Here is a 21,620-nt window from a genome sequence, read left to right on the forward strand (position 1 = left end):
GTCTCTGATGGGGGGGTCGTTCATCGGGAGTACCACTGAATATTTTTTGTGTTTAATCCTTGTTTTGCGCATGTCTGACTCGACTGTGGAAAGCAATAAAACCTTGAACACATCACCAGGGTCCTTTATTGGGAGGTGCCTATCAATGGAGGGGGGGGGGGGGAACTACAGGTAGCACAGAACCAATCTTGATGACGTTGCCTACCTGAGAGAGGACGGTCTGTGCTGAGCGGTCATGGCTGGCCTCTAGCTGCGTGATGCGAGCCTTGAGACTGTCTTCGGCTGTGTCCTGCATCTCTCGTCGCCGCCCAACCTGCGACTGGTACGTCGCCGACTGTTGCTGCACATTCACAAACTGTCCCCATTAATCATCTCTCGTCGCCGCCCGACATGTGACTGGTACGTTGCCGACTGACTACATTAATCATCCCATCACGGATGAAAGATGAAAGTTCTTGACATTGGGAAAACCTGGCTCAGGATCCAGATGACCCTCATATGTTTAGATCCCCTCCACCCCCCCCCCCCCCCCTGCATCCGGCTCCAACTATATGGAAAAATGAGGATTCTCAGATGGGAACTTTGATCTCTGCTATTATCATTCAAACCAATGCCACACTGGCTATCAACTAGGTAACTGGAAGACATTCAAAAAATGTTGACAGCATCAGTAAGAGAAGCATGACTGTGGTATTTCTGTGCAGCGATGATACTGGTCCTGACCTGGACGAACTGACATTTCTCGGCCAGGGTGCGGTTCTGAGCCTCCAGCATGTCATTCTCGTGCTGCTGACCTTTGAACTTCACCTCCCACTCTTGCTCTTTACCCTCGTACTCCTGCAAACACACATGGATAATGGTTTTACTGGTGGGAGGAAGGGGGTAGGGGGAGGGGGGAGGGGCAGCGGCTGGTGAATCAGTCAACCTACTGCTGCAAAAAAAAATACTGGTTTCAACTTTGTTTTCTTTCTGTCTTTCTTGTTCTTTCAATTCTTGTCTTCTTCATGCATGTGTGTGGAATCAGTCCAACTCAAGGTGTAATGCAAATACCTGTGTGCGTGTGTGTGTGTGTGAACCTGTATGTAGTTTGTGTGTGTGTAGCTTGTGTGGTGTGTGCATGCGGGTGATGTGTGTGTGTGATGCGTGTACGTGTGCGTGCATGCGTGTGTGTGTACACATGTGACTGACCTCCAGTTTTTCTCTCAGCCTGCGTATCTCTTTATCGCTCTCCTTCTTCTCGGCCAGCACCTGGTCCTTCTTACGCTGCAGGTCTTTCTTGTAGCGCTGGTGCTGACGGTGCAGCTTCTCATATTCCTTGCGCACCTTCAGCACCTGTACACACAGTACAACACCTTTACACACACACACACACACAGTAAAACACCTGTACATACAGTACACCACCTGTACACATAGTACACCACCTGTACATACAGTATAACGCCTGTCACGGCTGATCCCAGTGCTTCATCCCTGGTACTTCAGCTGGAGGCTATTTTTAGCACCCATCCTTTCCCCACAGCAAAGACAACAGGGCAGCAAGTAGCTCCTTCAGTGCTATGCACAGAGCAGGCCAATCTCCCAGTAAAGCGCGGAAGCAGCTGGGTATAAGAGGCAAGCAAGCTAAACAGTGTGCTGGCTGCAGCTGTTGGTAGCCAAACTATTCCCCCTGCTGGGCTATTTTTAACTCACACTAAAACACAAGCTAGGAACAGCCGTACTGTACATACAGTACAACAGCTGTACACATAGTACAACACCTGTACACATAGTACAACACCTGTACACATAGTACAACACCTGTACACACAGTCAATGTGTTAGCCACAAGCACAGTACACACTACATGTGCTGAACACTAACCGCCCACAGGCATGTTTCCATTCACCACACACAAATAACCTTTGGGTGAGAAGGCTTACTGTATAAATACACACTGACATTCAATGTTGTATCACAGTACAGTGGAAACCCTTCTTCCACTCCCTCCTTGTTAAAACCTCAGTTTCTCAGATTGCTTCATGTCTTAAAATGGGGTTCCATTGTAACAATAACATTTTTTTTTAAAAACAAGCGCATTTTCATTTTGGCACATTCTTGATCCAGAATTCCCACTTGTGTCAAACCTCTCTGCGCTGTCAACACCCTCCCCCTTGTGTCAAACCACTCTGCGCTGTCAACACCTGTTGTGTCCATGACCCTATTATTCTGATCATATTCCGATCCATGTTTTATACATACTATTTAGTATATTGCACCCTGGGAGTCTTAGCACTTCCGCCCACCACTCAACCACCATTCACAACCATGTGCCAAACCTGAATAAATATCAAACAAAACACACGAGCTGTGTTGATTCCCTGTTATCACTGATAGCGGACGAATGAAAGATATTACACTGGCGACGAGGATATCCGAGTGAGAACAATGGCTGCTGCTTTACCATCGTTTGAGAAGTTCAACGTTTTCTCTGACGAACAATCTGCCGGCGTCAGGTGGAGAAGGTGGGTAGCACGTTTCGAAAACTTACTCTGTGCGCTTGACATAACAACAGATGCTCGAAAGAAGGCATTGCTTCTCCATTTTTGTGGTGACGAAGTGTACAACATTGTAGAGTCTTTCAGCGAGGAGAAGAAAGGAGCTGGTGCTACGCGTCAGGTTGAAGGACGAGCAGTACCAAACGAGTATGTTACACTCAGAGACTCATTGACCGAGTACTTTACTCCCAAGAAAAACACTGCATACGAAGTGCTCCGGTTTCGAAAGTCGACTCAACTAGAGGGTGAATCGATAGATACATTCCACACCAGACTGCGAGCACTCGCATCTACATGTGAGTTCCACAACAATGATCAAGAGATACTCACTCAGATTCTACAGGGTTGTCACTCACAACGTCTAAGAAGACGAGCTCTGCGTGACAATTTTGACCTAGATCATCTGTTAGCAGAAGCTCGTGCTTTGGAACTTTCTGAGACTCGTGCTGTAGAAATTGAGGGATCAGTCAACGCGCTCTCTATCAACAAGCAGAGAAGATATTCTCAGAGTCGTGGATCACATCACTCTCGCAGTTCACAATCACACTCACAGTCCCACAAGGATGGTCACAAGGATGGTCACAAGGATTTCAAACGCACGCATAACACGGCTTCAAGCAGCAAGACATGTTTCTACTGTGGTGGACAGTTCCCACATAAAGCAGGATGTCCAGCGAAAGGGAAGACATGCAAACTCTGCGCGAAAGTCGGACATTTTGCACGTGTCTGCAAAAGCCAAAAGGTCAGACATGTGGTGGTGGAAGATATCACAGCTTCCAGAGAAGTTGGATGTGAGACGTCAAGCGACGAGTCAGTTTTTGCTGTAAAACAGAAGACAGCGATTCATAAGACACCGGTCGTCCATGCGACCATATGCGACACCCAGATACCTTTCATAGTCGACACAGGTGCGACAGTGAATGTTCTTTCCTGGAGCGTTTTCAGCAAATTACGCCCACAAGCAACACTTCACAATCCATGTCCGCTCATCTATGCATTTGGATCCAAGACACCACTTCCGATGAAAGGTTTCTTCATGACTGACATAACTTTTCGCCAAAAGACAGTCAACGCCAAGATATACATAACGGATACAGAAGGTACCGGAAATCTCCTGAGTGCCGAGACAGCCCAGGCGCTGAAAATCATCCAGTTTGCTTTTTCGACAAGCTCGCCAAAGATCATCGCTGATGACTTTCCTTCACTGTTTAGTGATGGAGTCGGCAAAATCAAGGACGTGAAAGTGAAACTTCACATTGACCAGAACATTCAACCTGTGGCACAACAACATAGGCGCATTCCATTCCACGTGCGTAAAGATGTTGAAGCCGAACTGGAGAGATTGGAACGTCTCGACATCATTGAACAAGTGCAAGGCCCTACCCCATGGATCAGCCCAGTGGTTGTTGTTCCAAAGAAGACTGGAGGCGTGAGGGTATGCATCGACATGCGAGAAGCAAACAAGGCGATTTCAAGAGAAAAACACCCCATGCCAACAATGGATGATCTTGTAGCAGACCTCAATGGATCTACTGTCTTCTCAAAACTTGATATGAGAAACGCCTACCACCAGCTGGAACTTGAAGAGAACAGCAGGTACATCACAACGTTCACGACCCATGTTGGACTCAGAAGGTACAAGCGTCTACTTTTTGGTGTCAACGCGGCGTCAGAAATCTTTCAAAACACCATTGCTGGTCTACTCCAAGGCATTCCCGGCACAAGAAACTTGTCAGATGACATCATCATACATGGCAGATCACAACAAGATCATGACGAAAGTCTGCGAATAACTCTACAAAGACTTGAAGAGAACGGTGCCAGACTAAACAAGGAAAAGTGTGTCTTCTCTGTGAATGAACTGACTTTCTTCGGTCATAAGTTTGGCGAGAAAGGAGTGTCTGCAGATCCTGAGAAGGTGAAGACCATCACAAACACGTCCGCACCAGAAAATGTCAGTGAGGTGAGATCATTCCTCGGGATGACACAGTACATGTCAAGATTCATCCCCGGCTATGCTTCAATCACAGAACCCCTCAGGAAGCTGACAAGAAAAGAGACTGTGTGGAAATGGACAAAAGAAGAACAACAAGCGTTCGACAAGCTCAAACACTCCTTGACAAACACTCCTGTCATGTCGTACTTCAGCCAAACGGAAGACACAACAGTCTTGGTTGATGCTAGCCCCATTGGACTTGGAGCTATTCTGATGCAGAAGAACAAGGTCATCTGTTATGCCAGTCGAGCACTGACAGACACAGAACAACGCTACTCACAGACAGACCGAGAGATGTTGGCGGTTGTCTACGGAGTAGAACATTTTCACCTGTATCTTCATGGATCTTCATTCACTGTTGTCACCGATCACAAGCCGCTCCTTGGAATCATGCAAAGCCGGAAGCCGACAACAGCCAGAATTGAACGGTGGAGGTTGCGACTGATGCCATACAACATGACCCTGATATATCGTCCAGGACGAGATGATCTAAATCCAGCAGACTACATCAGCCGCCACCCTCAAACGCCACCAAAACGGGAAAACGCTGGAGAAGAGTACATAAGGTACGTCACCAGAAACGCAATCCCCAAAGCAATGACAGTACAGGAAGTGAGAGATGCCACTCAACAGGATGACACGCTAGAAAACCTGATGTGTGCAGTTCAGTCAGGACGATGGGACTGCAACTTGACAGAATACGCCCGATTCAAAGATGAACTCTCTGTACATGATGGCGTGATACTACGAGGACACCGACTGATCATTCCCGCAAGTCTCCAACGAAAAGTCGTTGAGATTGCGCATCAGTCTCATCAAGGGATAGTCAAAACCAAGAAACTGATCAGAGAAAAGGTCTGGTTTCCAGGAATCGACAAGATGGTAGAAGAAATCGTGAAGACATGCATCCCGTGTCAAGCATCCTACCCTGGCCCATCTGTCCGAGAGCCCGTCATTCCTACCCCTCTTCCCTCAGAACCATGGGTTTCCATAGCAATTGATTTTGCTGGTCCGTTCCCCACAGGTGATTACGTGATGGTTGTCACCGACGAGTACAGCAGATACCCTGAAGCAGAAATCATCACGTCCACATCTGCTGAAGTTGTCATTGCAAAGCTGGACGAGATCTTTGCGAGGCAAGGTTTTCCCCAAACCGTAAAATCAGACAACGGTGCTCCGTTCCAGGGACAAGTGTTCTCCAACTACGCGTCCATGTGTGGTTTTAAGCACCGGAAGGTGACTCCCCTGTGGCCAGAGGCGAACGGCCAAGCTGAACGCTTCATAGAAACATTAAAAGCCAACATTCGAGCTTCAGAAGCAGAAAATCTGAACTGGAAAAAGCAACTCCAAATCTTCCTCCGTCTGTACCGAGGGACACCACACAGTGCAACACAGGTCTCTCCCTTTGAGGCGCTACATGGCCGCAAAATGAATATTGGCCTTCCCAACATTGCACCTGTCAACCCCACCCCTCTACATGCCCGACTTGCCCACAACGACAACGTCAGCAAGCAGAAGATGGCTTCATATGCCAATATCCACCGTCACACAAGTCCGTCACAACTCCAACCTGGTGATCGGGTGCTGGTGAAGCAGAGAAAGAAGAACACTCTCACAACCCCCTTCCATCCCCGTCCCTACACCATAATCCAGAAAAAGGGCAGCATGATCACTGCACAGCGTGGTGACCAACATCTCATCACCCGCAACTCGTCACACTTCAAGCAGGTCCAGCCTGGTCCCCTTCCTGAAGACGAGGATAAAGAAGAGGAGGAAGAAGACGCCCCGCCGTCCGTTGCTCCACCCTACACACCCTCCAGTGGACCACCACAGTATCTGCCATCTCCAGGAAGACGCCTGTCAACAACGCAGCCCGCTGCAGCAACGCCCTCGCCTGTCCGAGCTACACCATCGACAGCCGAGATGTCCGGCATTGCATCCAGGCCTGCCCGACAACGTCAAGCACCTACACACTTAAAAGACTACGACTTGACCTAGACATAATTTGCTGACGATCATTTTCATGTGCTGACAATCATTATTTTCATTCTTATTTTCATTCATTCTCACTACAGTCTGAGTATTGACATACATATGACGACACAAGTGGACAGTGAACAGTATATGTGTGATTTAATTCTATCAGATATTCATGCATACAAGCACATGCAAACACACTGTGACACTGTAGAAGTTCCTGAAGTTTTTATTCTCTGGACATTTGCGTAAGTTTTCAAGACAAAAACGTTTTTAGCCTGTGGACAATTTCTACCGAAGAGGAAAAGAAAGAACTGTAATTTCACAAGAACAATATTTCTGAAACAAAGTGCTTTATAAGAACAATGTTATTTTTTTTGAAAACTGTTAGTGTTACCTAAATTTCCGAAGACTTCTATCAAGTCAAGTGTTTGCTCAAACAAAAACAGAGTTAGAAAATTTGTCTGAGTATACCCAAATCTGCTTATGACCGGAATGCACCATTTTTTTGTAAAATCCCAATTAACTTTGTAATCCTAAGTTGAGGAGGAATGTTGTGTCCATGACCCTATTATTCTGATCATATTCCGATCCATGTTTTATACATACTATTTAGTATATTGCACCCTGGGAGTCTTGGCACTTCCGCCCACCACTCAACCACCATTCACAACCATGTGCCAAACCTGAATAAATATCAAACAAAACACACGAGCTGTGTTGATTCCCTGTTATCACTGATAGCGGACGAATGAAAGATATTACAACACCAAGTGGCAATTCCCACTTGAGTCAAACCACTCTGCGCTGTCAACACCAAGTGGCAAATCCCCCTTGTGTCAAACCACTCTGCGCTGTCAACACCAAGTGGCAATTCCCACTTGAGTCAAACCACTCTGCGCTGTCAACACCAAGTGGCAAATCCCCCTTGTGTCAAACCACTCTGCGCTGTCAACACCAAGTGGCAATTCCCACTTGAGTCAAACCACTCTGCGCTGTCAACACCAAGTGGCAAATCCCCCTTGTGTCAAACCACTCTGCGCTGTCAACACCAAGTGGCAATTCCCACTTGAGTCAAACCACTCTGCGCTGTCAACACCAAGTGGCAAATCCCCCTTGTGTCAAACCACTCTGCGCTGTCAACACCAAGTGGCAATTCCCACTTGTGTCAAACCACTCTGCGCTGTCAACACCAAGTGGCAATTCCCCCTTGTGTCAAACCACTCTGCGCTGTCAACACCAAGTGGCAATTCCCACTTGTGTCAAACCACTCTGCGCTGTCAACACCAAGTGGCAATTCCCACTTGTGTCAAACCACTCTGCGCTGTCAACACCAAGTGGCAATTCCCCCTTGTGTCAAACCACTCTGCGCTGTCAACATCAAGTGGCAATTCCCACTTGTGTCAAACCACTCTGCGCTGTCAACACCAAGTGGCAATTCCCCCTTGTGTCAAACCACTCTGCGCTGTCAACACCAAGTGGCAATTCCCACTTGTGTCAAACCACTCTGCGCTGTCAACACCAAGTGGCAATTCCCACTTGTGTCAAACCATTCTGCGCTGTCAACACCAAGTGGCAATTCCCACTTGTGTCAAACCACTCTGCGCTGTCAACATCAAGTGGCAATTCCCACTTGTGTCAAACCACTCTGCGCTGTCAACACCAAGTGGCAATTCCCACTTGTGTCAAACCACTCTGCGCTGTCAACATCAAGTGGCAATTCCCACTTGTGTCAAACCACTCTGCGCTGTCAACACCAAGTGGCAATTCCCACTTGTGTCAAACCACTCTGCGCTGTCAACAGCAAGTGGCAATTCCCCCTTGTGTCAAACCACTCTGCGCTGTCAACAGCAATTCCCACTTGAGTCAAACCACTCTGCGCTGTCAACACCAAGTGGCAAATCCCCCTTGTGTCAAACCACTCTGCGCTGTCAACACCAAGTGGCAATTCCCACTTGTGTCAAACCACTCTGCGCTGTCAACACCAAGTGGCAATTCCCCCTTGTGTCAAACCACTCTGCGCTGTCAACACCAAGTGGCAATTCCCACTTGTGTCAAACCACTCTGCGCTGTCAACACCAAGTGGCAATTCCCACTTGTGTCAAACCACTCTGCGCTGTCAACACCAAGTGGCAATTCCCCCTTGTGTCAAACCACTCTGCGCTGTCAACACCAAGTGGCAATTCCCACTTGTGTCAAACCACTCTGCGCTGTCAACATCAAGTGGCAATTCCCCCTTGTGTCAAACCACTCTGCGCTGTCAACACCAAGTGGCAATTCCCACTTGTGTCAAACCACTCTGCGCTGTCAACACCAAGTGGCAAATCCCCCTTGTGTCAAACCACTCTGCGCTGTCAACACCAAGTGGCAATTCCCACTTGTGTCAAACCACTCTGCGCTGTCAACACCAAGTGGCAATTCCCCCTTGTGTCAAACCACTCTGCGCTGTCAACACCAAGTGGCAATTCCCACTTGTGTCAAACCACTCTGCGCTGTCAACACCAAGTGGCAATTCCCACTTGTGTCAAACCACTCTGCGCTGTCAACACCAAGTGGCAAATCCCCCTTGTGTCAAACCACTCTGCGCTGTCAACACCAAGTGGCAATTCCCCCTTGTGTCAAACCACTCTGCGCTGTCAACACCAAGTGGCAATTCCCCCTTGTGTCAAACCACTCTGCGCTGTCAACATCAAGTGGCAATTCCCCCTTGAGTCAAACCACTCTGCGCTGTCAACACCAAGTGGCAAATCCCCCTTGTGTCAAACCACTCTGCGCTGTCAACACCAAGTGGCAATTCCCACTTGAGTCAAACCACTCTGCGCTGTCAACACCAAGTGGCAAATCCCCCTTGTGTCAAACCACTCTGCGCTGTCAACACCAAGTGGCAATTCCCACTTGAGTCAAACCACTCTGCGCTGTCAACACCAAGTGGCAATTCCCCCTTGTGTCAAACCACTCTGCGCTGTCAACACCAAGTGGCAATTCCCACTTGAGTCAAACCACTCTGCGCTGTCAACACCAAGTGGCAATTCCCCCTTGTGTCAAACCACTCTGCGCTGTCAACACCAAGTGGCAATTCCCACTTGTGTCAAACCACTCTGCGCTGTCAACACCAAGTGGCAATTCCCCCTTGTGTCAAACCACTCTGCGCTGTCAACACCAAGTGGCAATTCCCACTTGTGTCAAACCACTCTGCGCTGTCAACACCAAGTGGCAATTCCCACTTGTGTCAAACCACTCTGCGCTGTCAACACCAAGTGGCAATTCCCACTTGTGTCAAACCACTCTGCGCTGTCAACACCAAGTGGCAATTCCCACTTGTGTCAAACCACTCTGCGCTGTCAACACCAAGTGGCAATTCCCACTTGTGTCAAACCACTCTGCGCTGTCAACACCAAGTGGCAATTCCCACTTGTGTCAAACCACTCTGCGCTGTCAACACCAAGTGGCAATTCCCACTTGTGTCAAACCACTCTGCGCTGTCAACACCAAGTGGCAATTCCCACTTGTGTCAAACCACTCTGCGCTGTCAACACCAAGTGGCAATTCCCACTTGTGTCAAACCACTCTGCGCTGTCAACACCAAGTGGCAATTCCCACTTGTGTCAAACCACTCTGCGCTGTCAACACCAAGTGGCAATTCCCACTTGTGTCAAACCACTCTGCGCTGTCAACACCAAGTGGCAATTCCCACTTGTGTCAAACCACTCTGCGCTGTCAACACCAAGTGGCAATTCCCACTTGTGTCAAACCACTCTGCGCTGTCAACACCAAGTGGCAATTCCCACTTGTGTCAAACCACTCTGCGCTGTCAACATCAAGTGGCAATTCCCCCTTGTGTCAAACCACTCTGCGCTGTCAACACCAAGTGGCAATTCCCACTTGAGTCAAACCACTCTGCGCTGTCAACACCAAGTGGCAATTCCCCCTTGTGTCAAACCACTCTGCGCTGTCAACACCAAGTGGCAATTCCCACTTGTGTCAAACCACTCTGCGCTGTCAACACCAAGTGGCAATTCCCCCTTGTGTCAAACCACTCTGCGCTGTCAACACCAAGTGGCAATTCCCACTTGTGTCAAACCACTCTGCGCTGTCAACACCAAGTGGCAATTCCCACTTGTGTCAAACCACTCTGCGCTGTCAACACCAAGTGGCAATTCCCCCTTGTGTCAAACCACTCTGCGCTGTCAACACCAAGTGGCAATTCCCACTTGTGTCAAACCACTCTGCGCTGTCAACATCAAGTGGCAATTCCCCCTTGTGTCAAACCACTCTGCGCTGTCAACACCAAGTGGCAATTCCCACTTGTGTCAAACCACTCTGCGCTGTCAACACCAAGTGGCAATCCCCCTTGTGTCAAACCACTCTGCGCTGTCAACACCAAGTGGCAATTCCCACTTGTGTCAAACCACTCTGCGCTGTCAACACCAAGTGGCAATTCCCCCTTGTGTCAAACCACTCTGCGCTGTCAACACCAAGTGGCAATTCCCACTTGTGTCAAACCACTCTGCGCTGTCAACACCAAGTGGCAATTCCCACTTGTGTCAAACCACTCTGCGCTGTCAACACCAAGTGGCAATTCCCCCTTGTGTCAAACCACTCTGCGCTGTCAACACCAAGTGGCAATTCCCACTTGTGTCAAACCACTCTGCGCTGTCAACACCAAGTGGCAATTCCCACTTGTGTCAAACCACTCTGCGCTGTCAACACCAAGTGCCACTTGAGTCAAACCACTCTGCGCTGTCAACACCAAGTGGCAAATCCCCCTTGTGTCAAACCACTCTGCGCTGTCAACACCAAGTGGCAATTCCCACTTGTGTCAAACCACTCTGCGCTGTCAACACCAAGTGGCAATTCCCCCTTGTGTCAAACCACTCTGCGCTGTCAACACCAAGTGGCAATTCCCACTTGTGTCAAACCACTCTGCGCTGTCAACACCAAGTGGCAATTCCCACTTGTGTCAAACCACTCTGCGCTGTCAACACCAAGTGGCAATTCCCCCTTGTGTCAAACCACTCTGCGCTGTCAACACCAAGTGGCAATTCCCACTTGTGTCAAACCACTCTGCGCTGTCAACACCAAGTGGCAATTCCCACTTGTGTCAAACCACTCTGCGCTGTCAACACCAAGTGGCAATTCCCCCTTGTGTCAAACCACTCTGCGCTGTCAACATCAAGTGGCAATTCCCACTTGTGTCAAACCACTCTGCGCTGTCAACACCAAGTGGCAATTCCCCCTTGTGTCAAACCACTCTGCGCTGTCAACACCAAGTGGCAATTCCCACTTGTGTCAAACCACTCTGCGCTGTCAACACCAAGTGGCAATTCCCACTTGTGTCAAACCACTCTGCGCTGTCAACACCAAGTGGCAATTCCCACTTGTGTCAAACCACTCTGCGCTGTCAACATCAAGTGGCAATTCCCACTTGTGTCAAACCACTCTGCGCTGTCAACACCAAGTGGCAATTCCCACTTGTGTCAAACCACTCTGCGCTGTCAACATCAAGTGGCAATTCCCACTTGTGTCAAACCACTCTGCGCTGTCAACACCAAGTGGCAATTCCCACTTGTGTCAAACCACTCTGCGCTGTCAACAGCAAGTGGCAATTCCCCCTTGTGTCAAACCACTCTGCGCTGTCAACAGCAAGTGGCAATTCCCACTTGAGTCAAACCACTCTGCGCTGTCAACACCAAGTGGCAATCCCCCTTGTGTCAAACCACTCTGCGCTGTCAACACCAAGTGGCAATTCCCACTTGTGTCAAACCACTCTGCGCTGTCAACACCAAGTGGCAATTCCCCCTTGTGTCAAACCACTCTGCGCTGTCAACACCAAGTGGCAATTCCCACTTGTGTCAAACCACTCTGCGCTGTCAACATCAAGTGGCAATTCCCCCTTGTGTCAAACCACTCTGCGCTGTCAACACCAAGTGGCAATTCCCACTTGTGTCAAACCACTCTGCGCTGTCAACACCAAGTGGCAATTCCCCCTTGTGTCAAACCACTCTGCGCTGTCAACACCAAGTGGCAATTCCCACTTGTGTCAAACCACTCTGCGCTGTCAACACCAAGTGGCAATTCCCCCTTGTGTCAAACCACTCTGCGCTGTCAACACCAAGTGGCAATTCCCACTTGTGTCAAACCACTCTGCGCTGTCAACACCAAGTGGCAATTCCCACTTGTGTCAAACCACTCTGCGCTGTCAACACCAAGTGGCAATTCCCCCTTGTGTCAAACCACTCTGCGCTGTCAACATCAAGTGGCAATTCCCCCTTGTGTCAAACCACTCTGCGCTGTCAACATCAAGTGGCAATTCCCACTTGAGTCAAACCACTCTGCGCTGTCAACACCAAGTGGCAAATCCCCCTTGTGTCAAACCACTCTGCGCTGTCAACACCAAGTGGCAATTCCCACTTGAGTCAAACCACTCTGCGCTGTCAACACCAAGTGGCAAATCCCCCTTGTGTCAAACCACTCTGCGCTGTCAACACCAAGTGGCAATTCCCACTTGAGTCAAACCACTCTGCGCTGTCAACACCAAGTGGCAAATCCCCCTTGTGTCAAACCACTCTGCGCTGTCAACACCAAGTGGCAATTCCCACTTGAGTCAAACCACTCTGCGCTGTCAACACCAAGTGGCAAATCCCCCTTGTGTCAAACCACTCTGCGCTGTCAACACCAAGTGGCAATTCCCACTTGTGTCAAACCACTCTGCGCTGTCAACACCAAGTGGCAATTCCCCCTTGTGTCAAACCACTCTGCGCTGTCAACACCAAGTGGCAATTCCCACTTGTGTCAAACCACTCTGCGCTGTCAACACCAAGTGGCAATTCCCACTTGTGTCAAACCACTCTGCGCTGTCAACACCAAGTGGCAATGCCACTTGTGTCAAACCACTCTGCGCTGTCAACATCAAGTGGCAATTCCCACTTGTGTCAAACCACTCTGCGCTGTCAACACCAAGTGGCAATTCCCCCTTGTGTCAAACCACTCTGCGCTGTCAACACCAAGTGGCAATTCCCACTTGTGTCAAACCACTCTGCGCTGTCAACACCAAGTGGCAATTCCCACTTGTGTCATACCACTCTGCGCTGTCAACACCAAGTGGCAATTCCCACTTGTGTCAAACCACTCTGCGCTGTCAACATCAAGTGGCAATTCCCACTTGTGTCAAACCACTCTGCGCTGTCAACACCAAGTGGCAATTCCCACTTGTGTCAAACCACTCTGCGCTGTCAACACCAAGTGGCAATTCCCACTTGTGTCAAACCACTCTGCGCTGTCAACAGCAAGTGGCAATTCCCCCTTGTGTCAAACCACTCTGCGCTGTCAACAGCAAGTGGCAATTCCCACTTGAGTCAAACCACTCTGCGCTGTCAACACCAAGTGGCAAATCCCCCTTGTGTCAAACCACTCTGCGCTGTCAACACCAAGTGGCAATTCCCACTTGTGTCAAACCACTCTGCGCTGTCAACACCAAGTGGCAATTCCCCCTTGTGTCAAACCACTCTGCGCTGTCAACACCAAGTGGCAATTCCCACTTGTGTCAAACCACTCTGCGCTGTCAACACCAAGTGGCAATTCCCACTTGTGTCAAACCACTCTGCGCTGTCAACACCAAGTGGCAATTCCCCCTTGTGTCAAACCACTCTGCGCTGTCAACACCAAGTGGCAATTCCCACTTGTGTCAAACCACTCTGCGCTGTCAACATCAAGTGGCAATTCCCCCTTGTGTCAAACCACTCTGCGCTGTCAACACCAAGTGGCAATTCCCACTTGTGTCAAACTACTCTGCGCTGTCAACACCAAGTGGCAAATCCCCCTTGTGTCAAACCACTCTGCGCTGTCAACACCAAGTGGCAATTCCCACTTGTGTCAAACCACTCTGCGCTGTCAACACCAAGTGGCAATTCCCCCTTGTGTCAAACCACTCTGCGCTGTCAACACCAAGTGGCAATTCCCACTTGTGTCAAACCACTCTGCGCTGTCAACACCAAGTGGCAATTCCCACTTGTGTCAAACCACTCTGCGCTGTCAACACCAAGTGGCAATTCCCCCTTGTGTCAAACCACTCTGCGCTGTCAACACCAAGTGGCAATTCCCACTTGTGTCAAACCACTCTGCGCTGTCAACACCAAGTGGCAATTCCCACTTGTGTCAAACCACTCTGCGCTGTCAACACCAAGTGGCAATTCCCACTTGAGTCAAACCACTCTGCGCTGTCAACACCAAGTGGCAAATCCCCCTTGTGTCAAACCACTCTGCGCTGTCAACACCAAGTGGCAATTCCCCCTTGTGTCAAACCACTCTGCGCTGTCAACACCAAGTGGCAATTCCCACTTGTGTCAAACCACTCTGCGCTGTCAACACCAAGTGGCAATTCCCACTTGTGTCAAACCATTCTGCGCTGTCAACACCAAGTGGGAATTCCCACTTGTGTCAAACCACTCTGCGCTGTCAACATCAAGTGGCAATTCCCACTTGTGTCAAACCACTCTGCGCTGTCAACAGCAAGTGGCAATTCCCACTTGTGTCAAACCACTCTGCGCTGTCAACATCAAGTGGCAATTCCCACTTGTGTCAAACCACTCTGCGCTGTCAACACCAAGTGGCAATTCCCACTTGTGTCAAACCACTCTGCGCTGTCAACAGCAAGTGGCAATTCCCCCTTGTGTCAAACCACTCTGCGCTGTCAACAGCAAGTGGCAATTCCCACTTGAGTCAAACCACTCTGCGCTGTCAACACCAAGTGGCAAATCCCCCTTGTGTCAAACCACTCTGCGCTGTCAACACCAAGTGGCAATTCCCACTTGTGTCAAACCACTCTGCGCTGTCAACACCAAGTGGCAATTCCCCCTTGTGTCAAACCACTCTGCGCTGTCAACACCAAGTGGCAATTCCCACTTGTGTCAAACCACTCTGCGCTGTCAACACCAAGTGGCAATTCCCACTTGTGTCAAACCACTCTGCGCTGTCAACACCAAGTGGCAATTCCCCCTTGTGTCAAACCACTCTGCGCTGTCAACACCAAGTGGCAATTCCCACTTGTGTCAAACCACTCTGCGCTGTCAACATCAAGTGGCAATTCCCACTTGTGTCAAACCACTCTGCGCTGTCAACACCAAGTGGCAATTCCCACTTGTGTCAAACCACTCTGCGCTGTCAACACCAAGTGGCAATTCCCCCTTGTGTCAAACCACTCTGCGCTGTCAACACCAAGTGGCAATTCCCACTTGTGTCAAACCACTCTGCGCTGTCAACACCAAGTGGCAATTCCCACTTGTGTCAAACCACTCTGCGCTGTCAACATCAAGTGGCAATTCCCACTTGTGTCAAACCACTCTGCGCTGTCAACATCAAGTGGCAATTCCCCCTTGTGTCAAACCACTCTGCGCTGTCAACAGCAAGTGGCAATTCCCACTTGTGTCAAACCACTCTGCGCTGTCAACACCAAGTGGCAATTCCCACTTGTGTCAAACCACTCTGCGCTGTCAACACCAAGTGGCAATTCCCACTTGTGTCAAACCACTCTGCGCTGTCAACACCAAGTGGCAATTGTGTCAAACCACTCTGCGCAGTCAACACCAAGTAGCAATTCCCACTTGTGTCAAACCACTCTGCGCTGTCAACACCAAGTAGCAATTCCCACTTGTGTCAAACCACTCTGCGCTGTCAACACCAAGTGGCAATTCCCACTTGTGTCAAACCACTCTGCGCTGTCAACACCAAGTGGCAATTCCCACTTGTGTCAAACCACTCTGCGCTGTCAACACCAAGTGGCAATTCCCCCTTGTGTCAAACCACTCTGCGCTGTCAACACCAAGTGGCAATTATGTCAAACCACTCTGCGCTGTCAACACCAAGTGGCAATTCCCACTTGTGTCAAACCACTCTGCGCTGTCAACACCAAGTGGCAATTGTGTCAAACCACTCTGCGCTGTCAACACCAAGTAGCAATTCCCCCTTGTGTCAAACCACTCTGCGCTGTCAACACCAAGTGGCAATTGTGTCAAACCACTCTGCGCTGTCAACAGCAAGTGGCAATTCCCCCTTGTGTCAAACCACTCTGCGCTGTCAACACCAAGTGGCAATTCCCACTTGTGTCAAACCACTCTGCGCTGTCAACACCAAGTGGCAATTCCCCCTTGTGTCAAATCACTCTGCGCTGTCAACACCAAGTCTTACCTCAGCACGCAGACTGGAGAGGTGGTCTTCATACTCGTCCACGATGGCTTTCTGGGCCTTGTTGAGGCCTTCCATCTGGTTCTTCACGTCCTCCATCTGACCACAAACACATGACACATACATCACAAACACATGACACACACATCACAAACACATCACACACACACATCACAAACACATCACACACACATGACAAACACATCACACACACATCACAAACACACACACATCACAAACACATCCCATCACACAATGGCTTTCTGGGCCTTGTTGAGGCCTTCCATCTGGTTCTTCACATCCTCCATCTGACCACAAACACATCTCGCACATATCACACACTCAGCCAATACCACTGTCAAACAATACACACATCACACACTCAGCCACTGTCAGCCAACACACACAGCACACACTCAGCCAATACACACATCACACACTCAGCCACTGTCAGCCAACACACACAGCACACACTCAGCCAATACACACATCACACACTCAGCCACTGTCAGCCAACACACACAGCACACACTCAGCCAATACACACATCACACACTCAGCCACTGTCAGCCAACACACACAGCACACACTCAGCCACTGTCAGCCAACACACACAGCACACACTCAGCCAATACACACAGCACACACTCAGCCAATACACACATCACACACTCAGCCACTGTCAGCCAACACACACAGCACACACTCAGCCAACACACACAGCACACACTCAGCCAATACACACAGCACATACTCAGCCAATACACACAGCACACACTCAGCCACTGTCAGCCAACACACACAGCACACACTCAGCCAACACACACAGCACACACTCAGCCAATACACACAGCACATACTCAGCCAATACACACAGCACACACTCAGCCAATACACACAGCACACACTCAGCCAATACACACAGCACACACTTAGCCTGCACTGTCATCCAATACACACATCACACACCCAGCCACTGTCAACCAATACACACATCACACACTCAGCCACTGCCAACCAATACAAACAGCACACACTCAGCCACTGTCAACCAATACAAACATCACACACTCAGCCACTGTCAGCCACTACACACATCACACTCAGCCACTGTCAACCAGTACACACATCACACACTCAACCACTGTCAGCCAATACACACAGCACACACTCAGCCACTGTCAGCCAATACACACAGCACACACTCAGCCACTGTCAGCCAATATACACATCACACTCAGCCACTGTCAGCCAATACACACATCACACTCAGCCACTGTCAACCAATACACACAGCACACACTCAGCCACTGTCAACCAATACACACATCACACACTCAGCCACTGTCAGCCAATACACACATCACACACTCAGCCACTGTCAGCCAATACAAACATCACACACTCAGCCACTGTCAGCCAGTTATCTCTTTCGACACTTAACGTATGCCTGGCTACACTGAAAGACGTCAGGCAGGATATCCACTACAACCCTTCTGACACTGTATTTTTTGTGTGATTAACCGCTATATAAAGCATTTTCTTAAATAATCATTTATTATAAGCATTTGCTGTAGCATTATCAGACTGGGTATTGCACTAATACCAGAGAAAGAATTTAGAAGAAAAAAAAACACCAAACACTTGATATCGTCATCAACCCTTCTAAGCATACATAGCCTATACCAGCATCCTACACACAGCCGTACACACAGCCGTACAGACAGCCGTACACACAGCCGTACAGACAGCCGTACACACAGCCGTACAGACAGCCGTACCTCTCGTGTCTTGATCTCCAGCGCTGTCTGCTGCGACCGTAGCTCTTTCTCCTTGGCATGGAGTTGAGTCTACACACACAATCAGTCAAGGTGTGAGAACACTGATACTGGCAGATCTACCTGTGGCACAAGTATTCACAGCACACACATACTGTCACGGTGTGAGAACACTGATACTGGCAGATCTACCTGTGGCACAAGTATTCACAGCACACACATACTGTCACGGTGTGAGAACACTGATACTGGCAGATCTACCTGTGGCACAAGTATTCACACCACACACATACTGTCACGGTGTGAGAACACTGATACTGGCAGATCTACCTGTGGCACAAGTATTCACAGCACACACATACTGTCACGGTGTGAGAACACTGATACTGGCAGATCTACCTGTGGCACAAGTATTCACAGCACACACATACTGTCACGGTGTGAGAACACTGATACTGGCAGATCTACCTGTGGCACAAGTATTCACCGCACACACATACTGTCACGGTGTGAGAACACTGATACTGGCAGATCTACCTGTGGCACAAGTATTCACACCACACACATACTGTCACGGTGTGAGAACACTGATACTGGCAGATCTACCTGTGGCACAAGTATTCACACCACACACATACTGTCAAGGTGAGAGAACACTGATACTGGCAGATCTACCTGTGGCACAAGTATTCACAGCACGCACATACTTTGAAGCTGGTAGCTACCCTATTTTCTTTTCTTACTCTTCTCTTTTACTTGTTATGCAATCTTAATCTTAACTGTGTAGCCCTAGACCATTCAGTGCCCCAAGTGTTGGCTAAGAGCCAAATGAAAAAGGGTCTTTCCTCACCTGACTTTCACCTGATAAGGTGGCTGATTACACTTCTTCACAGAAATGAATTGTGAATGACGTGCAGTACATCAAGCCAGGGGAATTATGTTGATGGAGGACAGCCAGGGGAATTATGTTGATGGAGGACAGCCAGGGGAATTATGTTGATGGTGGACAGCCAGGGGAATTATGTTGATGGAGGACAGCCAGGGGAATTATGTTGATGGTGGACAGCCAGGGGAATTATGTTGATGGAGGACAGCCAGGGGAATTATGTTGATGGTGGACAGCCAGGGGAATTATGTTGATGGAAGACAGCCAGGGGAATTATGTTGATGGAGGACAGCCAGGGGAATTATGTTGATGGAGGACAGCCAGGGGAATTATGTTGATGGTGGACAGCCAGGGGAATTATGTTGATGGAGGACAGCCAGGGGAATTATGTTGATGGAGGACAGCCAGGGGAATTATGTTGATGGAGGACAGCCAGGGGAATTATGTTGATGGAGGACAGCCAGGGGAATTATGTTGATGGAGGACAGCCAGGGGAATTATGTTGATGGAAGACAGCCAGGGGAATTATGTTAATTGAGGACAGCCAGGGAATTATGTTGATGGAGGACAGCCAGGGGAATTATGTTGATGGAGTACAGCCAGGGGAATTATGTTGATGGAGGACAGCCAGGGGAATTATGTTGATGGAGGACAGCCAGGGGAATTATGTTGATGGAGGACAGCCAGGGGAATTATGTTGATGGAGGACAGCCAGGGGAATTATGTTGATTGAGGACAGCCAGGGGAATTATGTTGATGGAGGACAGCCAGGGGAATTATGTTGATGGAGGACAGCCAGGGGAATTATGTTGATTGAGGACAGCCAGGGGAATTATGTTGATGGAGGACAGCCAGGGGAATTATGTTGATGGAGGACAGCCAGGGGAATTATGTTGATGGAGGACAGCCAGGGGAATTATGTTGATTGAGGACAGCCAGGGGAATTATGTTGATGGAGGACAGCCAGGGGAATTATGTTGATTGAGGACAGCCAGGGGAATTATGTTGATGGAGGACAGCCAGGGGAATTATGTTGATTGAGGACAGCCAGGGGAATTATGTTGATGGTGGACAGCCAGGGGAATTATGTTGATGGAGGACAGCCAGGGGAATTATGTTGATGGAGGACAGCCAGGGGAATTATGTTGATGGAAGACAGCCAGGGGAATTATGTTGATTGAGGACAGCCAGGGGAATTATGTTGATGGAGGACAGCCAGGGGAATTATGTTGATGGAGGACAGCCAGGGGAATTATGTTGATGGAGGACAGCCAGGGGAATTATGTTGATGGAGGACAGCCAGGGGAATTATGTTGATGGAGGACAGCCAGGGGAATTATGTTGATGGAGGACAGCCAGGGGAATTATGTTGATGGAGGACAGCCAGGGGAATTGGAGGGGACTGGGGAGGGGTGAAGGGGAGAGTGGGGAACTGGGGGTTGGAGAACAAATAACAGGATGCGTACAATCTAGCCATGGTGCTTTTACCATAGGTGCTTGTAGGGTATTGGAAGTCTGCTGAATTCTTTTTTCAGGACGCTATGGGATGGTTTTTACTCTCCTTTGATTCACAAATGTAATTCTCCTGGCACATGGCCCGCAGCCCAAATGCTTGTGAAATTTCTGGGAGTTCATTTTTTCACACAAAAAGAGAAACTTGATGAGTGGAAAGTGGGCTAGGTAGCTGAGTTGGTACAGCACTGGACTTGTGATCCTAGGGTGACAGGTTCCAATCCAGGCCGGGACGGATATGGGTCAACTTCATGTGCAGACTTAAAGTCGGTATCCATTTTCCATCCCCGTGTCACCACAGTGTAAAAGACCTCGGTCATTCTACCCTAAGTGCAAGTGGCTTATTACACCTTACCATGCCCACGAAGCTCCTCTGTCTCCTGCATCCTTTGCTGTTTCCTCGCCGACAGCATGACGTCCAGTTGATATATATTGTATTGTACTGTACTGTATTGTACTGTATTGTATTAAATCATTTTGTACTGCATCATATTGTACTGTATTGCATGCCTACCTGCAGCTCCTCCGTCTCCTGCATCCATTGCTGTTTCTTGGCGGACAGCATAACGTCCAGTTGATACATCAGCTCCTGTAGCTCCGTCTGACACGATGACATCAGCGTCCCCGAGGGCAACCTGCTGGGTGCAACAACAACAGTCACACCATCAGTGCTTGCAACAACAACAACAACAGTCACACCATCAGTGCTTGCAACAACAACAACAACAAGAACAGTCACACCATCAGTGCTTGCA

At 49.1% G+C, this 21,620-nt stretch overlaps 1 protein-coding gene across 1 annotated transcript in view; it reads right to left on the reverse strand.

Moving 5' to 3' along the window:
* LOC138945817 (centrosomal protein of 63 kDa-like) overlaps positions 1–21,620 on the reverse strand; it is a 95,694-nt gene that overhangs the window by 66,334 nt on the left and 7,740 nt on the right. The window contains exons 3-8 of the mRNA XM_070317322.1: positions 21,380–21,500; positions 18,471–18,539; positions 16,693–16,788; positions 1,189–1,332; positions 724–837; positions 206–340 (exon numbers count right to left, since the gene is read on the reverse strand). Of these exons, the coding sequence (XP_070173423.1) occupies positions 206–340; positions 724–837; positions 1,189–1,332; positions 16,693–16,788; positions 18,471–18,539; positions 21,380–21,500 (679 nt within the window). The remainder of the gene's footprint in view (positions 1–205; positions 341–723; positions 838–1,188; positions 1,333–16,692; positions 16,789–18,470; positions 18,540–21,379; positions 21,501–21,620) is intronic.

Source organism: Littorina saxatilis, linkage group LG13, assembly GCF_037325665.1.
Source record: "Littorina saxatilis isolate snail1 linkage group LG13, US_GU_Lsax_2.0, whole genome shotgun sequence".
In the NCBI taxonomy this organism is placed as follows: domain Eukaryota; kingdom Metazoa; phylum Mollusca; class Gastropoda; order Littorinimorpha; family Littorinidae; genus Littorina; species Littorina saxatilis.